This window comes from Hordeum vulgare, chromosome 2H (assembly GCF_904849725.1).
Source record: "Hordeum vulgare subsp. vulgare chromosome 2H, MorexV3_pseudomolecules_assembly, whole genome shotgun sequence".
Lineage (NCBI taxonomy): Eukaryota > Viridiplantae > Streptophyta > Magnoliopsida > Poales > Poaceae > Hordeum > Hordeum vulgare.
The window spans coordinates 650,870,331-650,892,440 of record NC_058519.1 but is presented as its reverse complement, the minus strand read 5'-3'; the positions used below and the strand labels follow the sequence as shown (position 1 = coordinate 650,892,440).

At 44.8% G+C, this 22,110-nt stretch overlaps 1 protein-coding gene and 1 non-coding gene across 2 annotated transcripts; both read left to right on the top strand.

Annotated features, from left to right (window-relative positions):
* Positions 1 to 31: 31 nt before the first annotated feature.
* On the top strand, positions 32 to 3,436 carry LOC123428402 (probable adenylate kinase 6, chloroplastic). Its single transcript, XM_045112597.1, has 4 exons — positions 32 to 1,083; positions 1,742 to 1,882; positions 2,169 to 2,441; positions 2,955 to 3,436. The coding sequence occupies exons 1-4, from the start codon at positions 769 to 771 to the stop codon at positions 3,096 to 3,098; spliced, it is 873 nt and encodes a 290-aa protein (XP_044968532.1). The 5' UTR covers positions 32 to 768; the 3' UTR covers positions 3,099 to 3,436.
* A 14,387-nt stretch (positions 3,437 to 17,823) lies between these two features.
* TRNAA-CGC lies at positions 17,824 to 17,896 on the top strand. The gene has a single exon. It is a non-coding gene; the product is annotated as a tRNA-Ala (tRNA).
* The last annotated feature ends 4,214 nt before the right edge of the window (positions 17,897 to 22,110 follow it).

Genomic DNA, 22,110 nt, shown 5'->3' with positions numbered 1-22,110 from the left:
GTTGTTTGTTTGCACCATAACGAAAAGCAAGAATTTACAATGGTATCCTTAACTCATCAAGCTTTAAGTTCTAGACTGACACTGGTGCTCACATATTTCTGAATTTATTTCAAATCTTTCAACAATGTACCTATAAAAGTGGTTGGGGTGACTTCGCCTCTAAACGCCAAATGAGGCCTAGAGAGAAAAATAAATCGTTGAACATAATCTTTTTAAAAGTGTTGTATTTTGTCTATTTCTAAATACTTATAGTTAGGGTGAACTAGGAAGTACGTAAAATGCAGTCGAACCAAAAGAGAATTGCCACTTGCGTGATTTCTTTCCTTGTCCTCTTTGAACGTGAGTGCATGGATCTTGGCTGCGTGATTTGGTTGGAGGTTGGTTGGTTGTTGGTATAGTGCCGTATGCGCCGACTGTGACCGACGGACGGGCGGGTGGAGGAGAAGTGCACGGCAGCCGCGTCACGACCCAACAACAGCATGCGTCGCCGCCCCGGCGTGTCGACGCCGACGGCGACGCGTCCGGCGCCCGACGTGTCACACGGAGGAACCTACCGAGAGCTTTCCGGCCCGGCCGCTCAAATTTCTTTCCTTTCCTATTCGCGCACGTGAGCCCACCGCCGCTCGGCCCGGGCCCACCACGTGTTAGGCGGCCACCACCCGGCGACCTCGTCGTCGTCGTCTCGGACCCGAGCGCGAGACAGCAGCAGCGGGGCGAGGAAAAAGGGCGACCGGCGGACGGAAAATATCTCCAGGCCGGCGTTGCGAGATGTCGTCGGCGATGTCCCGCGCGATCCGGGCCTGCGCCGCGTCTGGGGCGTCGAGGAGGGGCCTGGCGTCCGTGGAGGCGATGGGGGCGGCGGCGAAGGGGCCGCCCGCGGCGGGGCGCTGGGCCGGGCGCGGCCCCGGCGGAAGGGGAAAGGTGGAGGACGGGGCGCGGGTGCAGTGGGTGTTCCTCGGCTGCCCCGGGGTCGGCAAGGGCACCTACGCCGGCCGCCTCTCGCGGCTCCTCGGCGTGCCCCACATCGCCACCGGCGACCTCGTCCGCCACGAGCTCGCCTCCTCAGGCCCCCTCTCCAAGCAGGTATATACTTACATGTCAATCTTCTCGTTCCTCTGCGGTTAACCGTGCGGGCGTCGTGGTTCGGGGAAGAATCGATGTAACAAGATTATGATTGTGATTATGAATCCCCTGCAAGGTTAGGGATAAGATCACCTGCAAGATTGTGATTCCCCTGCATCAGCTACCGAATCGGCAACAGTCATGATGGTTAACTCGGTCTGAAAACACTCACAGGATTGCGAAGCCTTCAAGATAATCCATTAGAGCTGTTTATATGAAACCTGAGTGCAAGGATGTGCAACTCGCTCGGTCGATGCCTGCAGCTTAGGATAGATTGCTCGAACCCTTGTACTATGACCGTTTAGTTTTGTGCCGCTACACTTCCAGTAGCAGAGGCACGAATGGTTGATGACAAGGCCCAAATAAGACTAACCTGGAGGTTGTGTACAGTTTCTGAATAACAATGTTGAATTGGTTTCTACTACTCCCTCTGTACCTAAATAATTGTAGTTGGGCAGAACTAGTCTAGTTCTGCCCAACTACAATTATTTAGGTACAGAGGGAGTAGTTAGCATGGAACATGATCTATTATGGAAAGCCAAATCAGCGTAACACCAACTAGTTTGACTCTGTTTTACTTTTTTTACCACGTCTTGTCTTATATCTGCTTCGTTTCCAGCTTTCTGAGATTGTGAATCATGGAAAACTGGTGTCGGATGAGATCATCATAAATCTGCTGTCAAAGCGCCTTGAGGAGGGAGAAGGAAAGGGTGAATTGGGGTTCATACTTGATGGTTTTCCAAGAACTATAAGACAAGCGGTGAGCTAGTTATTTTACCTGATTCTAAGTATGCTGGACATATATACTTGCATCTTCTCAGTTCGACTTTTATCATCGGGGGATGGGATCATGGAAATTGTATACAGTTTCAGAACAAATGTGGAACTTGATTATAGTAATAATTTTGATGTACCCTGGTTCATGTCTATGGTTGAGATGAACTGAGTCTTCAAAATTTTGTGCAGTTTTTTTGTTGTTAGAAAAAACTTATCCGCTCATATCGCGTGACAGTTCGCAAACTAAACTGTATTGTGTGGTTTGTTAGGAAATACTAGAGGGAGTCACAGATATTGATTTGGTGATCAATCTCAAGCTTCGAGAAGAAGCTCTGCTTGCAAAATGCGTTGGCAGAAGGAAGTGCAGCCAGTGTGGAGGAAACTTCAATGTAGCCTCCATTGACATTGAGGGTGAGAATGGTGGGCCTCGAATGTATATGCCTCCACTACTACCTCCTCCACAGTGTGAATCAAAGTTGATTACCAGAGCAGATGATACTGAAGAGGTGGTAAAGGAGCGATTGCGTGTTTACCATGATTTGGTATGTAGCAGTGAACCTTAGATTGCATTTTTAAGTTTTATTTGGTTTGTTATTTATTTATAATTTATGGAATCTGAACGATCAACTTGCACTAGTAGGGCATACGAAGCTATGTTTGTTTAGGTATGAGATCAGTAGTGTATTTAGCAGTATAGAAAAGAGATGCTAGGTCGTTTATATTTCAAAAAAGGTTACCTTAAACTTGCATGTGTGAAATACCGAGACATGTGAGACATATTGAACTTTCTTATTTGCTGAGGTTTTTATGATAAATATTTACTACTGTTTAGCCAATTGGCTCTTGAATTTATGTGTATTTGTTGTTCCAAATTCAGCAATGAGCACATTTCATCTTCCAAACTTGAAATTATATGATGCAACTCGTATGGTAATATTCCCCCTCACTGGTATAGGCTATGAATATTTCCTCTATATATTCGATCATAGCTCTGTTCTGAGTGTATGACCCTGGTATGGGTGTTATCCTTTTTAAGCAAGCTGTCATCTTTGCAGTGTGAACCAGTGGAGGATTTCTACAGAGCTCGGGGGAAACTCTTGGAGTTCAATTTACCTGGAGGAATCCCCGAATCATGGCCGAAGCTGCTCCAAGCTTTGAATATAGAAGATCCTGATAACAATAGATCTGCAACAGCATAATGTTGCGAGTGTCAGAAATGCGTATTATGTATTAGTAGCCTATATGCCAAACGTAGTTTACTTGATAAGCATTCCTGGCATCTCTAGGAAGTAGTTCATTCAGGGCCATTATTTGATCTGGCACTCAAGATTTGTATAGCTGATTGATCATCGATTGCGCAAGTTCGATGGGGTGTGCTAGTTGTATTCTTAAAGGTATAGCCTCTTATGTATCAAAGGGCAGATGATAAATAACCGACAGTTGGCGGTTGGAGTCTGCTGATAAAGGTTCTTGAAACAAGCATGCTGCAAATATCCTTTTGAAAACATTATGCAGGCAGATAAATATTCTTGTGGTATGCCTGCCTGAGATTGAGACCTACTCCCTCTGTAAAGAAATATTAGAGCATTTAGATCACTACTTTAGTCATCTAAACTCTCCTATATTTCTTTACGGAAGGGGTACTTGTTGAGCTTTTTGGTTACCTATTTTAGAATGGCTTTTGGTTATGCTGGCTCCAGACTTCATTGCACTGGCCCTTTTTATTAGGGCTAATGTGTATTCTCTGTTCCACGTTCAGCAAGGGTTGCACTTCATCTGCCAAACTTAATACGTAGTATTATTATTATATGGTGCTCATGGAGCAATCTCAATGTTATAGATTCAAAATATTTTGTTTGACAGTTGATCTGTTGCATCCTGTCAGGGAACTAAATTTTGCGGTGACGAATGCCCGAATCGTGGCAATAAGCTTTGAATGTATAGCCCGTACTGATAAAATAAACCAAACGTTTCGGAGAAAAGGAAATACTACTAACCGCTATCAGAAAACTCTGCTCTCGCATCTTTTTTTTTAAGATAAAAGGTGTTTTTGTTAACTCAAAATATAGCATCAAATGGGTACAATTCATGATGGACAACATCCGGTCTCTGCATAATCAGGACCCACACAACAAGAAGTTCAAAAAAAAGGATGCACACAACCAAACATAAATAATCCGAAAAAAGACAAAAAAATAAATAAATAAATGGACATATCGGCACCAATAGAGTCAAATAGAAAACAGACAAACTACTCTGCAAACCCAACTCCTGTTTGGTCCCAGATGTTGTGGTGTGCCCCCCTGATCTGATGGTGAAGGTTTTTGAGGAAGTTCCGGCTGCTTTTCAGATGGCTCTTGCAGTGTTTCAGGCCAACCAGAGGCCAGCTCTTCCTTGGTTTGATAGAAAGCTGCAGTTTGTGGGTGCCTCTCTCAGGCTGATCGAGTTCCTGGGATCAAAGGAGGTGATGGTCAACGAGTTCAACAATCCTTTTCCCTCCAGGAATGTGGCTCGCGAGTTATGTTTTGAGGACACTCCCTGCTCTTGAGTGGTTGACAATCTTCAGTTGCAGTACAGTTCTGTCTTGCAATCGGCCCAGATGTCTGAATTTTCTGATGATGGTGCACTCGTTGAACTGTCTGACCCAGCTGACCCGATGGTGGCTCCGGTTGTTGGAATTCAGACTTGTTCTGCTATTTCTTCTCCTGTGGGAGTGGGTTCTGCTGCCTCAAAGAAGCGTGGACGCAAAGCTAAAGTCCCAACTCCAGTTGTCACTTCTGAGGTTAGGAGGAGCAGCCAGAACAATATGCTTTGAAGAGAACCAGCCTTCTGACAGTCGCCAACGCAAGTTCGCTACACTTCCCAGTTCCAGTGATGATCCCTGATCCTGCTCCCAGCTCTGATCAACCTGGCATTCCTGATCCCACTCCTATAGCTTCTCTGCAGCAGGTGGGCACGATGAACTGCGGCATACCAGCTCATGAGCTTTCAGAAGAAAATCTTCTTCAGCCAAGGAAGGAGGGGGAGCAATGAATAATGGAAGGATCCAGTCTTCCTTCTGTTGGTGCCTGCTTTATTATTTTGGAGCCTGTTAATCACAATACCACCTGGTCCTTCGGCCTACAAACCCCGCTCCATTTTGTCAGCCCGTAATTTTTTTTGTTTCCGTTGTTTCCTTGCCAAAAGAAAAATCGGATCTGAAATAATCAAGGCTTGGCAAGACCCTCTTGGGCGTTAAAAAAAAGCATATATAATCGTATTTGTGAGGACAGGTCGTGTGACGAATATAATAGCACGAGCTACGTGACAAAAAACATCATCGAGATTAACTTTGCTGGTCTGAATCATCCCATTCTATTTCTCAAGACCAACCGAGTCATGTTGCTCAAGTCGTGCTAAATATGTGTGTGTTCTAGACGAAGCCCAGGAGGCGATTATCTATACGGATGAATGGCTTTAAGGACCTGGCAACAAGTTGACCTAGATCCTCATGCTAGTTTATTGATGTCGACCTCGACATCAGATGAATTTCCTTTTTTATGGACATCAGATGGATTTGAAATTAAGCAAGTTGCGAGATTAGATGTGTTTATATGTGTGGGTCGTGGGTCTGAGTCACTAGTAATATTTTGAGAGACCGATCGAGTCGTGCTAAATACTCCAATTACTAGCATTTGTTCAGTCCCAAGTGTGCTTATCTACACATGCGATGCGAGTGTAATTGAAATGGATCAAGCTGCGAGATTAGAGCTGGATCAGGCGTTAAACATGTGAGGCTTGTCTGGCGCCCATGTTCTCAAAGTCAAACAAATGAAGTATATGCGGTTGGCACATGAAACTTAGTCGACGGCGCTGTGCCTAATCACGAGCAATATAGCTAAGAGAGAAGCCAGTAACTGCGTTGCTTGCAAACACACACACGCACACGGATAGGCAGAGCGCAAGATGGCGCAGTGGTGGGAAGAGTGGCAGCTGCGCATCCTCGTCCTAGCCAGCCTCAGCGCCCAATACTTGCTCGTATTATCTGCCCGCGCTCGTAAGTTCCATCTCCCGCCATGGCTCAAAGCTTCGTTCCGGCTGGCGCACCTCGGCAGCGACGCTCTGGCCATCTTCGTCCTCGCCACGCTCTTCAACCGCCAAAAAGGTGGGCCGCGCTGCAGCTACGCGCGTGGCAGCCGCGATTTGGAGCTGCTATGGGCGCCGATCCTGGTAATGCACCTCGGCGGACAAGTCGCCATAACCAGCTACAAGATTGAAGACAACGAGCAGTGGAGGCGGCACATCCTAACTCTCTCTCTCTAAGGTCAGTGCAAACTAATTCTAGCGCCACTTTTCGTTTAGTCATAGCCTCACAGGAACATTAAATTTCCATTTCGTCATATATGTATCCCTTGCATTTGCCCCCTTGCATCTTCAAGGCGGAACGTCAAATCTTCCGCAAGCGTCTACAAGTGTTGTTTAAACGCAGTTTGTCATCGAATATGATCATGTATCGATCCGTCGAACGGCTTAGATCATGTTTTACAGATATACTGAAGACAAACAGGGAGGAGGAGGGAGGGGGGGAGGGTGTTACGGGTGTCTGGACATCTACATGACGAACTAAAAGTCACCACGTGTCCTATCTCCATCCAGATGACGACTACTTGGGGCTAATTTTTTCACCAAATGATAACGCCCACACGTAACGATATATGTTGAATTTGTTTTGTTCGTATCTTGACAACGGTTTATGAATTTTGTGTGCCGTGTCGACATCATCGTGTGTGTGGACATTGGAGAGTTCGCTCTCATGAACCATAGCATGCGGTTGCCAACTGCACTGTGTGGATGAACCACTTTCTACCCATACAGTCAACATTTAGTCCTCACGCGTGTGGGTGAACTGCTCTTCGTCCACACGACGGACGTATGTCGACTGGAGTTGTGCGTATGTGATAACTAGGTAAACACACATGACAACTATGATTCGTTGCTAGATGGCAACTACAATTGCGCGTGCGTAACAACTAGATAAAGACATGTGACAACTATGATTAACCATACATGACAACTATGATTGGACCACACGTGGCAACTAGCTAATCACACATAGCAACTATTCTTTGATCACATAGGACAAGTAATTAATCACACATGACAACTATGATCTGATTAAATGCGGCAACTGTCGTTAATTAGACATGGGAACTATAGTTTACCAAAACATAAAAGTTGTCATGGTTTTACAACTACATTTGCCATCCCGAGTAACTAAAGTTGACATTCCTCGGGGTAACTAAAGTGTCATCTCACGGATAACTAATGTAGCCGTGCTAAAACGTATGGGTAGATTTGCTTCGTGCCACATATGCAGAATGAGGACGAGTAGTAGTTGTTAGACGTGTAGCATGAAGTAGTTGCGCTCGTACGTATGGACAGTTCTAACATTCGCTCACACATTACTATGTGAGTTGTCTCCTGATTATGACACACAAGACGTATGAACGCATATCTAATATATCACACATGTGATGAATATCGAGGCACTTTTTTTGCTTTGGCCGAAACTACTTTTAGTCGTGAAAGTTTCTGACGGAAGATGTGCATGTGAACGAAAGGTGTTTAGCGGAAGATGTATATAAGTGAGCTTAATTAATTATTTTACTCACACACAATTGAACGGAAGGCGCGCATGTGAACGGAAGGTGCGCATTAGTGAGCTCAATTGATTCTTATTTTACTAACACGCAATTGAAGGAAGGTGTTTGGCGGAAGTATGCTGGGAGTTTTACGTTGCCATCCCACCATTCCTTGGCGCTACACAAAATTTGCCTAAGATTTGCCATTTTGAGAATCTGAGCTATGCAATGTGGCCGTGATTAGGATGTGACATGCACTTTGGTTTCAGCTTCTCACTTCTCAGTGCAATGCAACATAAGGTCATTTCCAACGGCAACTCATAGAATTTTCTTTCGCATCTGTGTGCGTGAACTCGTTAATCCATGTTTGAACTAACTAGATAAAATTCATGCAAACATGCTAATTTTTAAACACAGTAGGCGCATCATCGTCGACGGAAACGTCACCTTTCACTGAAAGCGTATCGGCGGAAATCCTGAAATAAATCCAGGAATAATGCAAGCACCAGGACTTGAACCCTGATGGGGTGGGGATACCACGGTCCCTCTAACCATCCAACCACACGTTAAAAACATGCTGATATTCATTAAAGTATAAAATTTTCTTCAACATCTGTGTATATGGACCCGTCAATCCGTATTTGAACTAACTAGATTAAATTCATGCAAACATGTTGATATTCATCAAATTTCAGATAGAAAATAGCATAAACCATTCATACATAGCATATAAATTAAGTCTATTACAACATTGGCTCAAATTCGACTAGACTAACAGTAAGTCTAACAAGCTTTCCATCAACGGATAATGCCTCTCACACATACTTCCAGTTTAGCTTCATCTAACAATGTGTGTACATGAATGGATGTCCTTCTATCCTGTGATACATCGCGACGACGCGTGCAGGCTACATAATATGTAGACCAATATTGAGTGAATGAATCAATCAACAAGTTAAGCAAGGGAAAACAAAAGTTACGATCTCACCTTTTGCCACGTGCAATGGCCACCTTGACTCTAGCTGACGAACCACATTAGAAAACTTAGCGACATTGGTCTCGATTGCGCACCATAACGACCTCACATTGCATTATTGAATGATGTACATGTCGTAGGATGTAATGTGCTTTCGTACGTCAAACGATTCATGTACTTGATGCGAGAACGCCACCCCCTCCTACTTACGAAATTCACGCATTCGGCCAACCATGCATCACACAACAACTCATCCTCCATGGTCAAGTGACTCGCCATCCTTTGTACTCTAAAAACTGACATAGCGTTTGAAAGTAAGTTCAGTGACATTTGACCAAACACCTACCAAGCATGGTGTCCGCCATGAAGGTCGTCGATAGGAGGGTGAAGTGTATTTGGGTAAAAATGGCTCCAGGGTGGACAACATCGTCGTAGAGGCGAGCGGGCGCGTTAGTGCTGGTTGCGGACGGCCGACGATGCATCTGTTGCGACCGGAGACGTACCACAATGATGACCAAGGTGCTGATGCAAAGCAAGGGAAGAAGGGGCGGAGTGGAGTGGAAGGAAATGGGACCGGGAGGGGGATTGGGTGTCATCATCATTGATGTTGCTTCCAATTGTTCGTTCTAGCTCGATGTGCTAAGTCCGGATGCGCCACCAGCTGGGTGGCTTGGCCAGGTGTTATTGGTACACTGTGAAGGCATCTTGTAGCCTTGCAGTTCATGACATGGATCGGGTGTTTATTGGTGATTGAACACAGTTTCGCCACCCATTTTATTCATCGAATAGTTTACGGCCTGATATGATTGAGTGGAGAAAATAAATCAAGATATGTCGCTATGAAGATTACATGTGCAGTTATATTATTTACAAGATTAACTGCTTTAATACAATTAATGCCACTTGCAAAATTAATTCTAATTAATCATGTTTCCATTTTTTCCATGATGCAATCAACACATCAATGGACAATGTTGGATAAATGTGATTAAATGACTAATACCATTTGGATTCATAAGTAGTAGCAGATGTACTTCCATATTATACTTCTTCATCATTCTAAATACTCCCCCCTCATTCGCTCTCGGGCGACATAGGCATGTAACCATAGCTAGGCATTGCCACCTCCCTCCCATGTGCCTTCCCTCCCCTCATCACCACCGTCGGGCAAGCTAGTGAGTTGGTACGCTACAACGGGGCTTACCCGTGCGCGCTCCTTTCCCAAAGGGATCCTCATCCAACACCGGGTGCCATCATTGTGCCCTCGCAACTTCACTGGATGCGACTTCAAAGTCGGACTTCCTGTTCCTCCCCGTCGTGCGGTGGAGCCCCGTCGACCGTCGCAGTCACCTTCGACATGTGCTGGCATTGGGTACATGCCTCGTTTGTGTGTATCGGTAAAGGGGTCGACTTTGTCTGCTCTGGTCGTCAGGTCTCGCCGGCATGGCCTAGGATGGCGACAGCTCCAGACAGAGCGGACGATGTCTTCTCTTCGACGAGGGATGGTCGTGGGTGATGTTTCATGACTTCCATCATGTGGACGGCGAGGTTGCGGTGGACTTGTACCATAGTGGGATGGGGTGCCTCGTCGGTCGGTGTTCCTGCTTTAGATAAATACCTCAACCCTTCCCTCCTGGTGTGCGCTCTCTTGGTTAGTTTTGTGGACGGATGGTTGGGATTGGTAGTGGACTGGGGAAACCATTGGTCGTTGGTGGAGGCGACAAAGATGACGACGCCATTGACAAGGTGTCGGCTCCCTTCTCTGAGGCCTTGTGGAGGTCCCTTCCCTCCCTCCTCCTTGCCTTGAAATATCTATATCACCTTGTGGACGACGGTATCGGGTAGTCATTGCATCCCTTCCTGAAGGCATCGTCTGGGGTACACGGAAGCATGTTTGGTTTTATCATGCTTGGCTGGGGCATATGGTGGTGGCTTCTTGTGCTACGATCTATTTCTTCTGTCTCAAAATAAGTGTCTCAACTTTGTACTAAAGTTGTTACAAAGCTGAGACACTTATTTTGGGATGGAGGGGTACTTCTTTTCCCGCTGGTCTTTGTTATGTGGTGGCATTCTTCATCTTGGATCTGGATGTGTGGTTGGCCTCCTATTGGTTTAGCTCGGCCACCAACTCCATCCTTGTTTGTCATTTCACCCTATGCACCATTCATTTTCCCCTCCTCTCGCCTCAAGCTAGGAGTGTAAATTATCCCATCTCATTATCATCACTCTCACCTTCCTCCTCAAAATTAATAAATGTTCAATCTTGTCTGCTTTAGTGTTGTTTTCTCAACTCCTCTTCACCCACTTCTCATTTCACTTGTGAATACCCAAAAATGCAACATAGTAAAGGGCTTGTTGACATTCCTCTTGCTCCTTTCCTTGTACACTTCTCAATTCCCCACTGAATAATCTAACAATGCAACATAAAAAGGACATGTTTACAATTATTTTGTTCCTTCCCTCGTATAGTGCTTGGATATAGGTCTCAAGCTCATTAACTGACACACCCCTTGGATGCATGTCGTCCGCTAGACAAACACAACTTGACCGTCGGTTGCAATAATCATGAATTTAGCTCAAACAGTGTGAGAGTGCATCTTGAGTTAGGTTGCACTCAACCTTCACAATGCAATACGCCTCCAAAATGTGCCTTTGGTTTGATAGGTGCCACCACATCAAGAGACATTCATTCATGCATAACACATTGCCGCATATTGTTCCTCCACTTTGGGACTCGCATTTCCCATTGAGAAGACAAAGCCAACTATTCTAATATTATCATCATTCAACATTGAGTCGGGTTCTTTCCCGCAAAAAAACGTCGAGTCCTTCTCGCTGCTTTGGCACACTAGAATGTCAAAATGCATAAATTAAACCTCAAACACAAAGGAAAAAAAACTAAAAAAGCAAGAGAAGGAATAACTTCACACTGTGGGAATTTTAGCAAACACCTCACGGGCACCCGAGTTGTCATTCACCTTGTCAACATTGGATGATGGTCCTTGTTGCACTGGGAGAGGAGTGGTTGTGGTGATCTCCGAAGGCAGAGGAGGAGCGGGAGGGGGCTACATCCCGTCGTTGTTCTTCTGTGGAGCGCACCATCCTTTACTTTTCCATTGAGATCCTCCCTTTTTTGAGTTGTGTTGGCAACATCGTAGGGAGTCCAAAGGTCATGTAGATGCACCTTGCCACCGACGGTGTCTCGAGGTTGTTCAACGGTGTCACTCATGATGGGTAGCACCACTTGCCTGTAGGCACTACGGCAACACAGGCGATGCAGGGGAGGCAATCGGTGGTTTTTGGAGAGTGGTCGACAATGATTTTGATTTTGGGCGCAATAGGAAACAAGAATGTCGTTTCATCCAATTTTCTGCGTTGGGTGGGAGCTCGGCCTCCCAACTTTTAGGGAGGGGGCTGTTTTGGGGAGCTCCCAAAAAAATAGGAGTTCAAAGGATTTCAGGATGGTTTAGATGATCATTTTATTGGGAGTTAAGGATTTTTTGGGGATTTGTTAGAGTTGCTCTTACAGAAGACTCTTTTATCCATAAAAGGAATATATTAATATCGCGAAGATACCATTTACACTTAGCATGTGCAATAACGTAATACCCTAATGGCATTACAGATGCACACAACCAAAAGAAGAAGAAGCTAAAAAAGCCATGCTACAGAGTTCCAATCCTTGCAGCAACAGTACAACCACCACTAAAACAACACCTGAAGTCCAAGTTCTCTAAAAGTGATGCCTCAAAGAAGGAAGCACTGCACAAGCACCGTCGTCATCCGATCGTAGATCTTGGTTTTCACCCTGAAGATAGTCCCGCTCTGAAAACAATGCCTTCAACGAGGCCATTGCCAGACACAAACAATTAAGGCCACGCCTTGGATTTTCACCCTGAAAAGTAAGACCTTGAACTTTACCTCTGCTATCACCCCCACTTACATACCACTGCTACAAATTCTGAAACTCTAAGCAAGTTCCTCAACTCATAGGTTCCAATCACCATTACTAGTCCTCCAACCTAGGCTTCCATGAAATTTTCCGACTCTGACTTCACCATGGAGCAAAACATAGCTCCTGATGGAAACACATAGCAGAGATTCGCTCCGCTCCCTCCTTAGGACCAATGGCCACGACCAAATCCCACCCAATCCAGCAATCGCCAGGCATAACACGCCCATGGGAGTTTGCGAGCAGAGACTTCTAAAACCTGACACTCCGGCCAGATCAGGAGGACATGCGTCACGTAGATCTTCATCTTGACGTAAGAGGAACCCTAGGACCGATGCTATTATTTTGAAGCCTCACATGCACCGACACCGCAAGACCACTCTCAGCAGGAACACCATCAATGGCGGCATATACTAGTGCCCAACTCTACGTCGCCGGGGTGGCCGAAGGACACAGCCAAACCACCATAGCTTGCCCTGACGGGACCCGACACACCCAGATCTAATCCCAAAGGCGAGATCGGGTATCCAAGCCCAGATCGCCCCGATGGCTCTGCGTCTTGGGAGACAGGCGCTAGATCAGCAAGCTACCGGCGGTGACCCACCATCACCACATCGCCGCTCTGCCGGGCTCCAGCCTCATGACATGTCGTCCGCAACATCTCTGTCACACCAAACACAAAGCATCGGTGGACGAACACGCCGTGACACCCGGCATCATCAAGCCATCACCCGAAGAACCGGCCCGCGCCAACCTTTGCATAAGGGGACAATCGACCGCCGCTGCCACCGATGCTGACTGGGGCTTTGCCTGATCGCGCACTGTGACGGTGGTGGCGAGGGAGGAGGAGAGTGGGGAGGGGGGCTTGGCGGCGGCGGGATTAGGTCGCCTCCCCGTCGCGACGCGGGGGCGAAGGAGAGACACTATGAACCCTAATAATGATATCTTAAAATGGGGCAACTAGATGCATTAAAGTTTACTGTATCCATTCTTTCTAATTAGATGCATTTGTTTTGTGGGTAACTTGCAAAGTGTTAGATGTACTTTCCTTCTTCTACCACAACAGATGTCAATTATACCCCTCCCAAATTGGGTGGACCATTAATTATTTTCTCATGATAACTCCTCTAACCATTGTTATTACACGGGGCACTAGAGTCCTAAGTTACTTGGAACTATGGTCTTGATTCTCATGCGGAAAAAAATCACCTAACAAAAGGAATGGAGGGAGTATCGTTAGCCTATTTTCTTGATGAACCACATGAAGAAGGGAGGATCATCCCCTGCCATGGCCTTAGAGCATCTACAACCACGGTTTGCTAATCCAGGTCCTCAAACGTCAGCGGATACGTCCGGACACAGACAGATGCGTCCGCGATACTGACCGATCAATCCTCAAATCTGATCATTCACATTTGAGTTTCTCATATTTGAATCCCTATATTCATACAAAGCATGCAAAAGAAAATCTTGTGTACTATCCTAGTTTTCTTCGTCGAGAATGTCCACGACGTCAGTGTCAGGCGCGTGGGAGAGCTCCGGCTCATTGAGCTCATCCTGGTTAGCGAGCATATGCGCCTCCGCCGCATCCTGCTCCGCCTTCATCTCCTGTCAACGACGACGTCTGGCCTCCGCAACCGACTCCGAGCGGATGGAGTTGAGGATGGCCTCCTGCACCGCACGCAGATCCGAATTACCAGCATCCCCCATGTCTTCCTCCGGCCCCCCTCCTCCTCCTCCTCCGGATCAACTACATTTGGAGGTAGCCCTGTGACGATCCGGGCTTCGCGCCTTGCGCGGACCTGCTCAAGGAGCTGTAGCCGACGCTCTAACATTAATAAGTGGCGGCAGGAGGGGGGCATGACGTTGTCGGAGAGCGTAAGAGAGGAAACAGACGAGCTCTGATGGCGGTGCACAGAGGGAGGAGTTCCTTGGGCTAGGGCTTGGGGACACCGGTCGACTTAAATAGCTGGATTTGGCATCGTGCTATGAGGCGGAGCGGCGTTCACACTACGACGATGAAGGAAGTGTCCGTCGTACCGCCTGGTTTCGGGCAAGTCTGCGCGAGACTCCATCATCAGGCGGATGTGGCGGACGTGCTCGGGTGCCCCATGTCCGTCCCATATTTAGGTTGGATATGAGGGGTATCGGTCAGCCCGGACGTTTGACACTCGTTTAAGACGCCAATCTAGATCGATTTTTTGTGACCGGGGGTTTGATGCCAGTTTTGAGAGGTCCGGCAGTAGATGCTCTTACATTACTGAAATTCATGATTTTCAATAGTGGCTTTTTTTAAGAAACACAAATAGATGTGTTAATGATAGCAGAAGTATTGCCGAATTTCAGTAGAAGTGTTATTAGGTGCTTCAAGATTTAATTTTATTGTAATTTTTTGTTGATAGCTTACCAAGCTAACCACTTGGTTCAAGATTTAATTGTTTAGAAGGTAATCATGTTGAAGTATAGTTTCAATTATGCGGTTAAACAAATTTCGAGACATCCTAAACCTGTGCGTAAAATCTATAATTAGATAGGAAGGTGGAAAATAGGCAAACATAGAGTAATGTGCTAATTACGGACCTTCGTCGAAATAAGTTTTCGGGATAGCGAGGATTTTCATTGAAGTAGTCATTCCAGAGTAGAACAAATCCCGCATCTCTTCCTCGATTGATCATCTGACGTCCATGCTTGGAACCACCATGGCGTCGACGGTTCCCCTGCTCTTCCTCCTTGCGCTCTGCGAATGCTACAAGAATGAGTTCGTCGTCGTCGGATGAAGACGACGACGAATTCATGAGCATATTCACAGAAGCAATGTTTTCACTCATCATTCTGTTGTGTGAGAGAGGACAGAGGAATTCGGGAAAGGAATGACCAGGATTGGTGGATGAGAGATGGGAGGGGTGGTATATATAGACCTGGAAATAGAGTCGTTGCAAATAGAGCCGTTGGAAATATAGACTATCAAATTTAGAAAACAGAGGTTTTCTAAATTCAAATTTTTTTAGACCATTGTCCATATAAAGATTTCGACTATTAAATTTGCACAAGCCACTGGAGATGTTCTAAGTATGCATGTAGAATTTATTTATAATTTTTTGTCCATCTTATCTTATTAATTGGAGCATCCACGGTCCCTCCAGGTCACGGTCGCACTCTACGTGTTTTACAAATCATGGTCGTCAGATGACAAAAGGTTGTTGGCTGCAACAATTTTGCTTTTCATCCTGGTGATTATCAGATCCTTCCAGAAGGCCCTGAATCTTAAGGGCAGTAGCTTTAATGCCCTACGAAAGGCCAGCTCGTTGCCCAAGTGGGTCACCGTCTGCATCCGCCGGCGTACATACGGACACGGACAACCAAAATGGAAGAGGGATGAATTTGACACTAAAAATATCGCATCGATTGAGGAATATGTACAAGATGGAAGAGGTTTCGTGCCCGGATCCGGATTTGTTGAACCGCAGGTTGTTGTTCAGGGCCTAGACCTTGAACAAGAAGAAGAAGCAGGCATCCGGCAATGCACACCGCACAGAAGAGTAGTCCTCCCAAGGCTACCGTACCAGCTATTTCTAGACTTTTCATGTCAATATATTGATCGTCTTAAAATCATGAGACACTTGTGGTCGCTTGACAACGAATCTGCCTATCTTACAATAGAAGGCATGTTATCTGCTATGACCAGTTTTCTGTACACCAAAGATGATAGAACAGCCCGCCTTGATTTCAAGAATGCTACACCACTGCTCATCCTCCGTCGGTGGACAGAAATCCTTATAACTTATGCAACGTTAATTGCAGTCATCTCGCTGGTACACACAGACAGCCACAAGGAAACCTACAGCGGTACTGAAGATACCTGGGTTACATTTGTGTTACTGTACGGCACCCTTGTGCTGGAGCTAGTTTACACTGGTTTACGCTCAGCTTTCCAGGACAAGTTCTCTGGCAAAATTCTCCAGCATAACCTGATTGGATTAGTGGCCCATAACAAAGGGCACTCCAGGTTGACGCGTATTGCGGCGTGTTTAGGATGCAAGGAGTTGGTGGACGAATACTTTTGGCACATGAAGCCTAACTATTCTTCGTGCAGGGACATTACAGAATTGGTTCGTGGGCATGTTCGATCAGGGTGGCTGCAGTACATACGTGACGCGAGCTGTTACAGGAAGTTTAATGATAGCAGGGGCGACTGGACGCTAGCTATGAATGCATGTCCCGAACGACTGGATTGGAGCATACAGATGCCATTTGACGAGAGCATTATTCTCTGGCACCTGGCCACAGATTTATGTTTTCACCGTGTGGCCATATCTCCTGATGATCTAGAATGTGCCCGCCAGTGCAAAGTAATGTCCAACTACATGATGCATCTGTTGTTTGAAAATCCTGAGATGCTAATGCCAGGTAGCAGAAGGAATTTGTTATCGGGCGCCTGCGATGAACTCCATCAACTCCTACAGGATGACAAGACGCCAAGGGACGAGAGGGGATTTACACTGCGAGTAATGGAGATATTCGACGCCGAGTCTGAGTCTGTTATCCACCCCGGCCAGGATGAACCTGTCAATCCCAACCTTTGTATGACCAACAACAACTCAATTGTTCACAATGCTTGGCGGCTAGCTAAAATATTATTGTGCTTGTGCGATGATCTTGGAGATGGTGGAGGTCAGACCAGGATGTGGAAGGTGATCCAAGGCGTGTGGGTGGAGATGCTATGCTTTTCTGCCGGGCGCTCCCGAGGATACTTGCATGCAGAGGCACTCGGAACGGGTGTGGAGTACCTCTCATATATCTGGATCCTTTGGGCATACTCCGGGATGGAGACATTTGCAGACAAGCTTCAGAGAAGGGAGGGCCTCATTAGGCAGTGATGACTCTACGGTTTTAGCACTCACTATCTGACTCTGGTTCACAAAGTGAAGTGAAGGCAGCGCGTGTGTCGTCCTTTAGAGGCTACTAGCTTGGGGATACAGTACTGTGTTTATTCAGTCGGTGCCATTTATACATTTGCATCCCCCTGTCTTTCTCACGACTCTATGCTAGATACTCACTTCGTTTCTAAATGTAAGTTTTTTTAAAAGTTTCATTAGAGGACTACCTTGTACTCCATGATCTGTTTTTTACTCTGTTTTCATTTTTTTAATTTTTTTTGGTTGTCTTCTTGTAGGAACTTATAATTAAAACAAACCGGGGGCCAACCGTTGCATTAGAAAAAGCCAACTGAAAGGGATAAACGCTCTGTCCATGGATGGTACCAAAAACTGAGAGTCGACGTTCTCATTTCTGCATGGACCAAAGGCATCGTACTGATTTCCAGTATGTATTCCTCTTTGCAATAAAAAGAGTCAGCTCTAAGAAGGAACCAGTTCGGGGGTGTAGCTCATATGGTAGAGCGCTCGCTTCGCATGCGAGAGGCACGGGGTTCGATTCCCCGCACCTCCATTTTTATTATAAATTTTAAGACTCAGGTAAACTGTGTTTCTTTAGAGCGGTTTTTTGGAGGGACTGTGCGAAGGAAATGGTTCGTTTGGGCACAATAACTTCTAATTTTGGGTCTTTCCTTTCTTTGCTGTTATTTCTACGAGCCAATCAAATTTCGTTTGGGGCACAACAACTTTTCGTTTTTGACCTTTCCTTGCTTTGCTGTCATTTCTAAGGCCCAGTCAAATTTTGTCTGGGGCACAATAACTTCTAATTTTGGGTCTTTCCTTTCTTTGCTGTTATTTCTACGAGCCAATCAAATTTCGTTTGGGGCACAACAACTTTTCGTTTTGGACCTTTCCTTGCTTTGCTGTCATTTCTAAGGCCCAGTCAAATTTTGTCTGGGGCACAATAACTTCTAGTTTTGGGTCTTTCCTTTCTTTGATGTTATTTCTACGAGCCAGTCAAATTTCGTTTGGGGCACAACAACTTTTCGTTTTGGACCTTTCCTTGCTTTGCTGTCATTTCTAAGGCCCAGTCAAATTTCGTCTGGGGCACAACAACTTTTTGTTTTGGGCCTTTCCTTTCTTTGATGTTATTTCTAAGAGCCAGTCAAATTTCGTTTAGGGCACAACAACTTTTCGTTTTGGACCTTTCCTTGCTTTGCTGTCATTTCTAAGGCCCAGTCAAATTTCGTCTGGGGCACAACAACTTTTCATTTTGGGCCTTTCCTTACTTTGCTGTTATTTCTAAGGCCCAGTCAAATCCCGGACCCCGTGTTTTTTGCGGGCATATGTTGATGATGGTTGTGTGTATTTTGACTATAGAAACTAAGGGAAAAGATTACCTTCTACAAACCGATCGCGCGCGTCCGTCCGCCGGCTCCGTGGTCTTTCAAATTCATAAAAAAAGTTGCTAGTTTTTGGAGGGACTTTTTTTAGATAAGCAAATGGTTCGCTCGGTGCACACAATGACATCTCGAATCTCGAATGCCCAGCCAAGCCAAGCGACCCGCGCAAACAACAAACACACAAAGGTCAACTTTGCAAATAATAATAATAAAAAAGATTGCATTCAACCAGCCAATCTGTCCTTTATCAGACGGACAAGACCAGACCAACTTCCGTGTGAGCTGTGGCCGTTTTTTTTAAACGATGTCATTGTTTCAGGAACTGTTTCCTGCACCTGAGTGTCTGCCAGCGTTTGATTGTCTTGTTGCTGGATCTGGAGGGCGGCGGCGAGAGGTGTTGCTCCTGTTAGACGACAACGGGGAGCTGACCCACGCCATGGGCGTGGAGCTGGACCTGTCGGACAAGCCGGTGGGGCTCGACGTCCAGCCCGCCGCCCCTGCTCGCCCGCAGCCCCACGGGCCCTCCGCCGCCGCGCCCGCCCACGACCCCGCCGGCCTTCCCGCCGCCCTGGTTGTGCGTCCTCCACAGCTCCATACCTCCTCTATTTTTCGTCTGAAGGAAGAAGATGGAGGAGACGTGCCCTCCGGCTGGCTGCCCGTGGAGAAAGGGCGGGTTCGTCTCAGGAAGATCGGCAGGTGAGTTTCTGCAACATGAACTTTGTTGCAAAAAAAAATTGCAACAGTACTTATGTTGCAGAAAGACGAAGAAAAAACTGCAACAAAGCGATTGTTTCATAAACTCGAACGTTGTCTCGGGAATTATCGGGTGCCGAGCCAAAGCGGGCGCGAGGATTTTTTTTCAACAAAGCGATTGTTTCAGAAACTCGAGCGTTGTCTCAGGAATTACCGGGTGCCCAGCCGAAGCACGCGCGAAGAAAAAAAACTGCAACAAAGCGATTGTTTCAGAAACTCGAGCGTTGTCTCAGGAATTACCGGATGCCCAGCCTGAAGTGCCGCGCGCGGATCGAACGGCTACGCATGTAGATCAAACGGCTATCAAGGTGGATGATGTTTTCTAAACATCACCCTACGGATGTGTAGCAGCCTTCAAAAGGAGACATTCCTCTCAACGTGACGAAATGCAAGGTATTCCTTTCAAAAAAAAAACTAACACATAAAGGGTGAAACGGGCGCGCCTATTTGACTCGTTGAAGCGACTCCGGTGCGCGGGAGAGGACACTGCCTCGTTTTTTCACATTTTTCTTTAGTTTTTGGGGTCTACTAAGCGGCTGCAGGCGGATCTTTTAAAAAGACTCGTCGTCTAACGAGCCGTCATATCTAACAATTCAATTTGCAACACATGTCTTGTTGCGGAAACATTTGGAACAAAGATCATGTTGCAATTTTTTTTACAAGACGGGTCGTGTTGCAGGATCTATTTTTGCAACATGTGTCGTATTGTAGATTTTTTTTTGCAACATCGATCATGTTGCGAAATATTTTCCAACATGGGTCATGTGTTATTGGATTTGTTTTTGCAACATGGATCATGTTACAGTTTTTTTTGTAACATAGATCGTGTTGCGGGACTGTTTTGCAACATGGGTCATGTTGCAGGATCTTTTTTGCAAGATAGGTCATGCTGCGGGATCTAGCCGTTGTGAGATCTAGCTCTTGGTCGGTTTGCAAAAGGGACTACTTGCAGAAACTCTTTTTCAAATAATGGACCAGTTACACAACGTGGAACTCACTATCTCACGGAGCTCATCCAACGAACATGAAGATGGTGGACGTTCACGTAAGATCGGTCGGTTGAAGAAAATCATTTTCCTTAGTTTTTTTAACTTTCTTTAACACTTTCAAATATTCTAAACATATTTAAAAAAATGTTAAACATGCATTTAAAAAATGTTGAACAAGTATTTCAAAAATGTTAACCAAGGATTGTGAAAATGTTGAATGTTTATACAAAAAATGTTGATCGTGCATTATAAAAATGATAAAATGAAATCTTTTGATCATTGTATATAACAATATTAATCAAGCATTTGAAAATATATTGAACAAGTATTTCAAAAATGTTATCCAAGCATTGGGAAACTGTTAAATGTGTATAGAGAAAGTATTGACCATGCATTAAATAACTAAAAAAATATCATTGTATATGAAAAATATAAATCAAGAATTTTAAAAATTAAATCAAGTATTTCAAAAATGTTATCAAAGCATTGGGAAACTGTTAAATGTGTATAGAAAATGTATTGACCATGCATTAAAATAACTTTTAAAAATATACCATTGTATAAAAAAATTAGTCTGGCATTTGAAAAAATGTTGAATAAGATTTCAAAAATAATAATAAGACATTTGGAAAATGTTAAATGTGTATAGGAAAAATGTTGACCATGCATTAAAAATAATTGCAAGTCTTGCATTTGAAAAAATGTTGATAAAACAACAGAAATTTTTTGACCATGTATTATACAAATGTTAATATTGTACTTCAAAAATGTTAATCAAGCACTTGAAAAGTTTAAAGTGTGTATAATGAAAATGTTGACCATGTATTAAAAATATTAATCTTGTATCTGAAAAATGTTAATCAAGTCTTTGAAAAATGGTTACAGTTTGTAGAGGAAAATTGTTGATGATGTATTAAACGAATGTTAAATTTCTATTGTAAAAATATTAAACGTGTATTAGAAAAAATCTAGAACGAAAAACCAATAGAAACAAGGAAAACCAAAAGCCGAATAAGAAACAAAGGAAACCAAAGAAAAAAAAAGAAAATACGAAGAAACGAATGCAGAAAGAAATAAAAAAATCGGAGAGGAATAAAATGAAACAAAAGGGAAGTACAAAAAGAAGAGAAAACCGGTTAGATTTGCCTCAAGTAGGGCGAGCCCATACTACTAACCCTTTCATCCTCTTTTTCCTTTAATGTGCGCGAATGGGCCGACCGAACCACTCTAGATGCATCAATGATTGTTTCTACTATCTACGAAATATAGTCATTGCAGGATGAAACAGGGTGACCCTCTTTCTCCTTTAATTTTCTACTTCCTATTGTTGTACTTGCGGGTGTTGTTATATTACAATATGCCGATGACACCATTCTTTTCCTTGATGAGTCCTTGGAACATGCTAGAAATTTGAAGTGGATCTTGGCTTGTTTTAAAAGAATCTCTGGACTAAAAAATAATTTTCATAAGAGTGACCTTCATACCGTTCATGTGAATGAGGAGATGTCTATAAACTTGTTGTGAGGTTGGGGATTTCCCCTATAAGTATTTGGGACCCCCCCCCCACCCTTCATTTTAAAAACTCGAAAGGGAGGATCTCCAACCAATTATTGATAAGATTCTCAAGAATATTTATGGTTGGC

Excerpts from the sequence above, each read along its gene's own strand:
- LOC123428402 (XM_045112597.1), top strand. The coding sequence starts at position 769 with ATGTCGTCGGCGATGTCCCGCGCGATCCGGGCCTGCGCCGCGTCTGGG. Across the intron at positions 1,883-2,168 it reads CAAGAACTATAAGACAAGCG|GAAATACTAGAGGGAGTCAC; the intron begins GTGAGCTAGTTA and ends GTGGTTTGTTAG. Across the intron at positions 2,442-2,954 it reads TGCGTGTTTACCATGATTTG|TGTGAACCAGTGGAGGATTT; the intron begins GTATGTAGCAGT and ends TCATCTTTGCAG.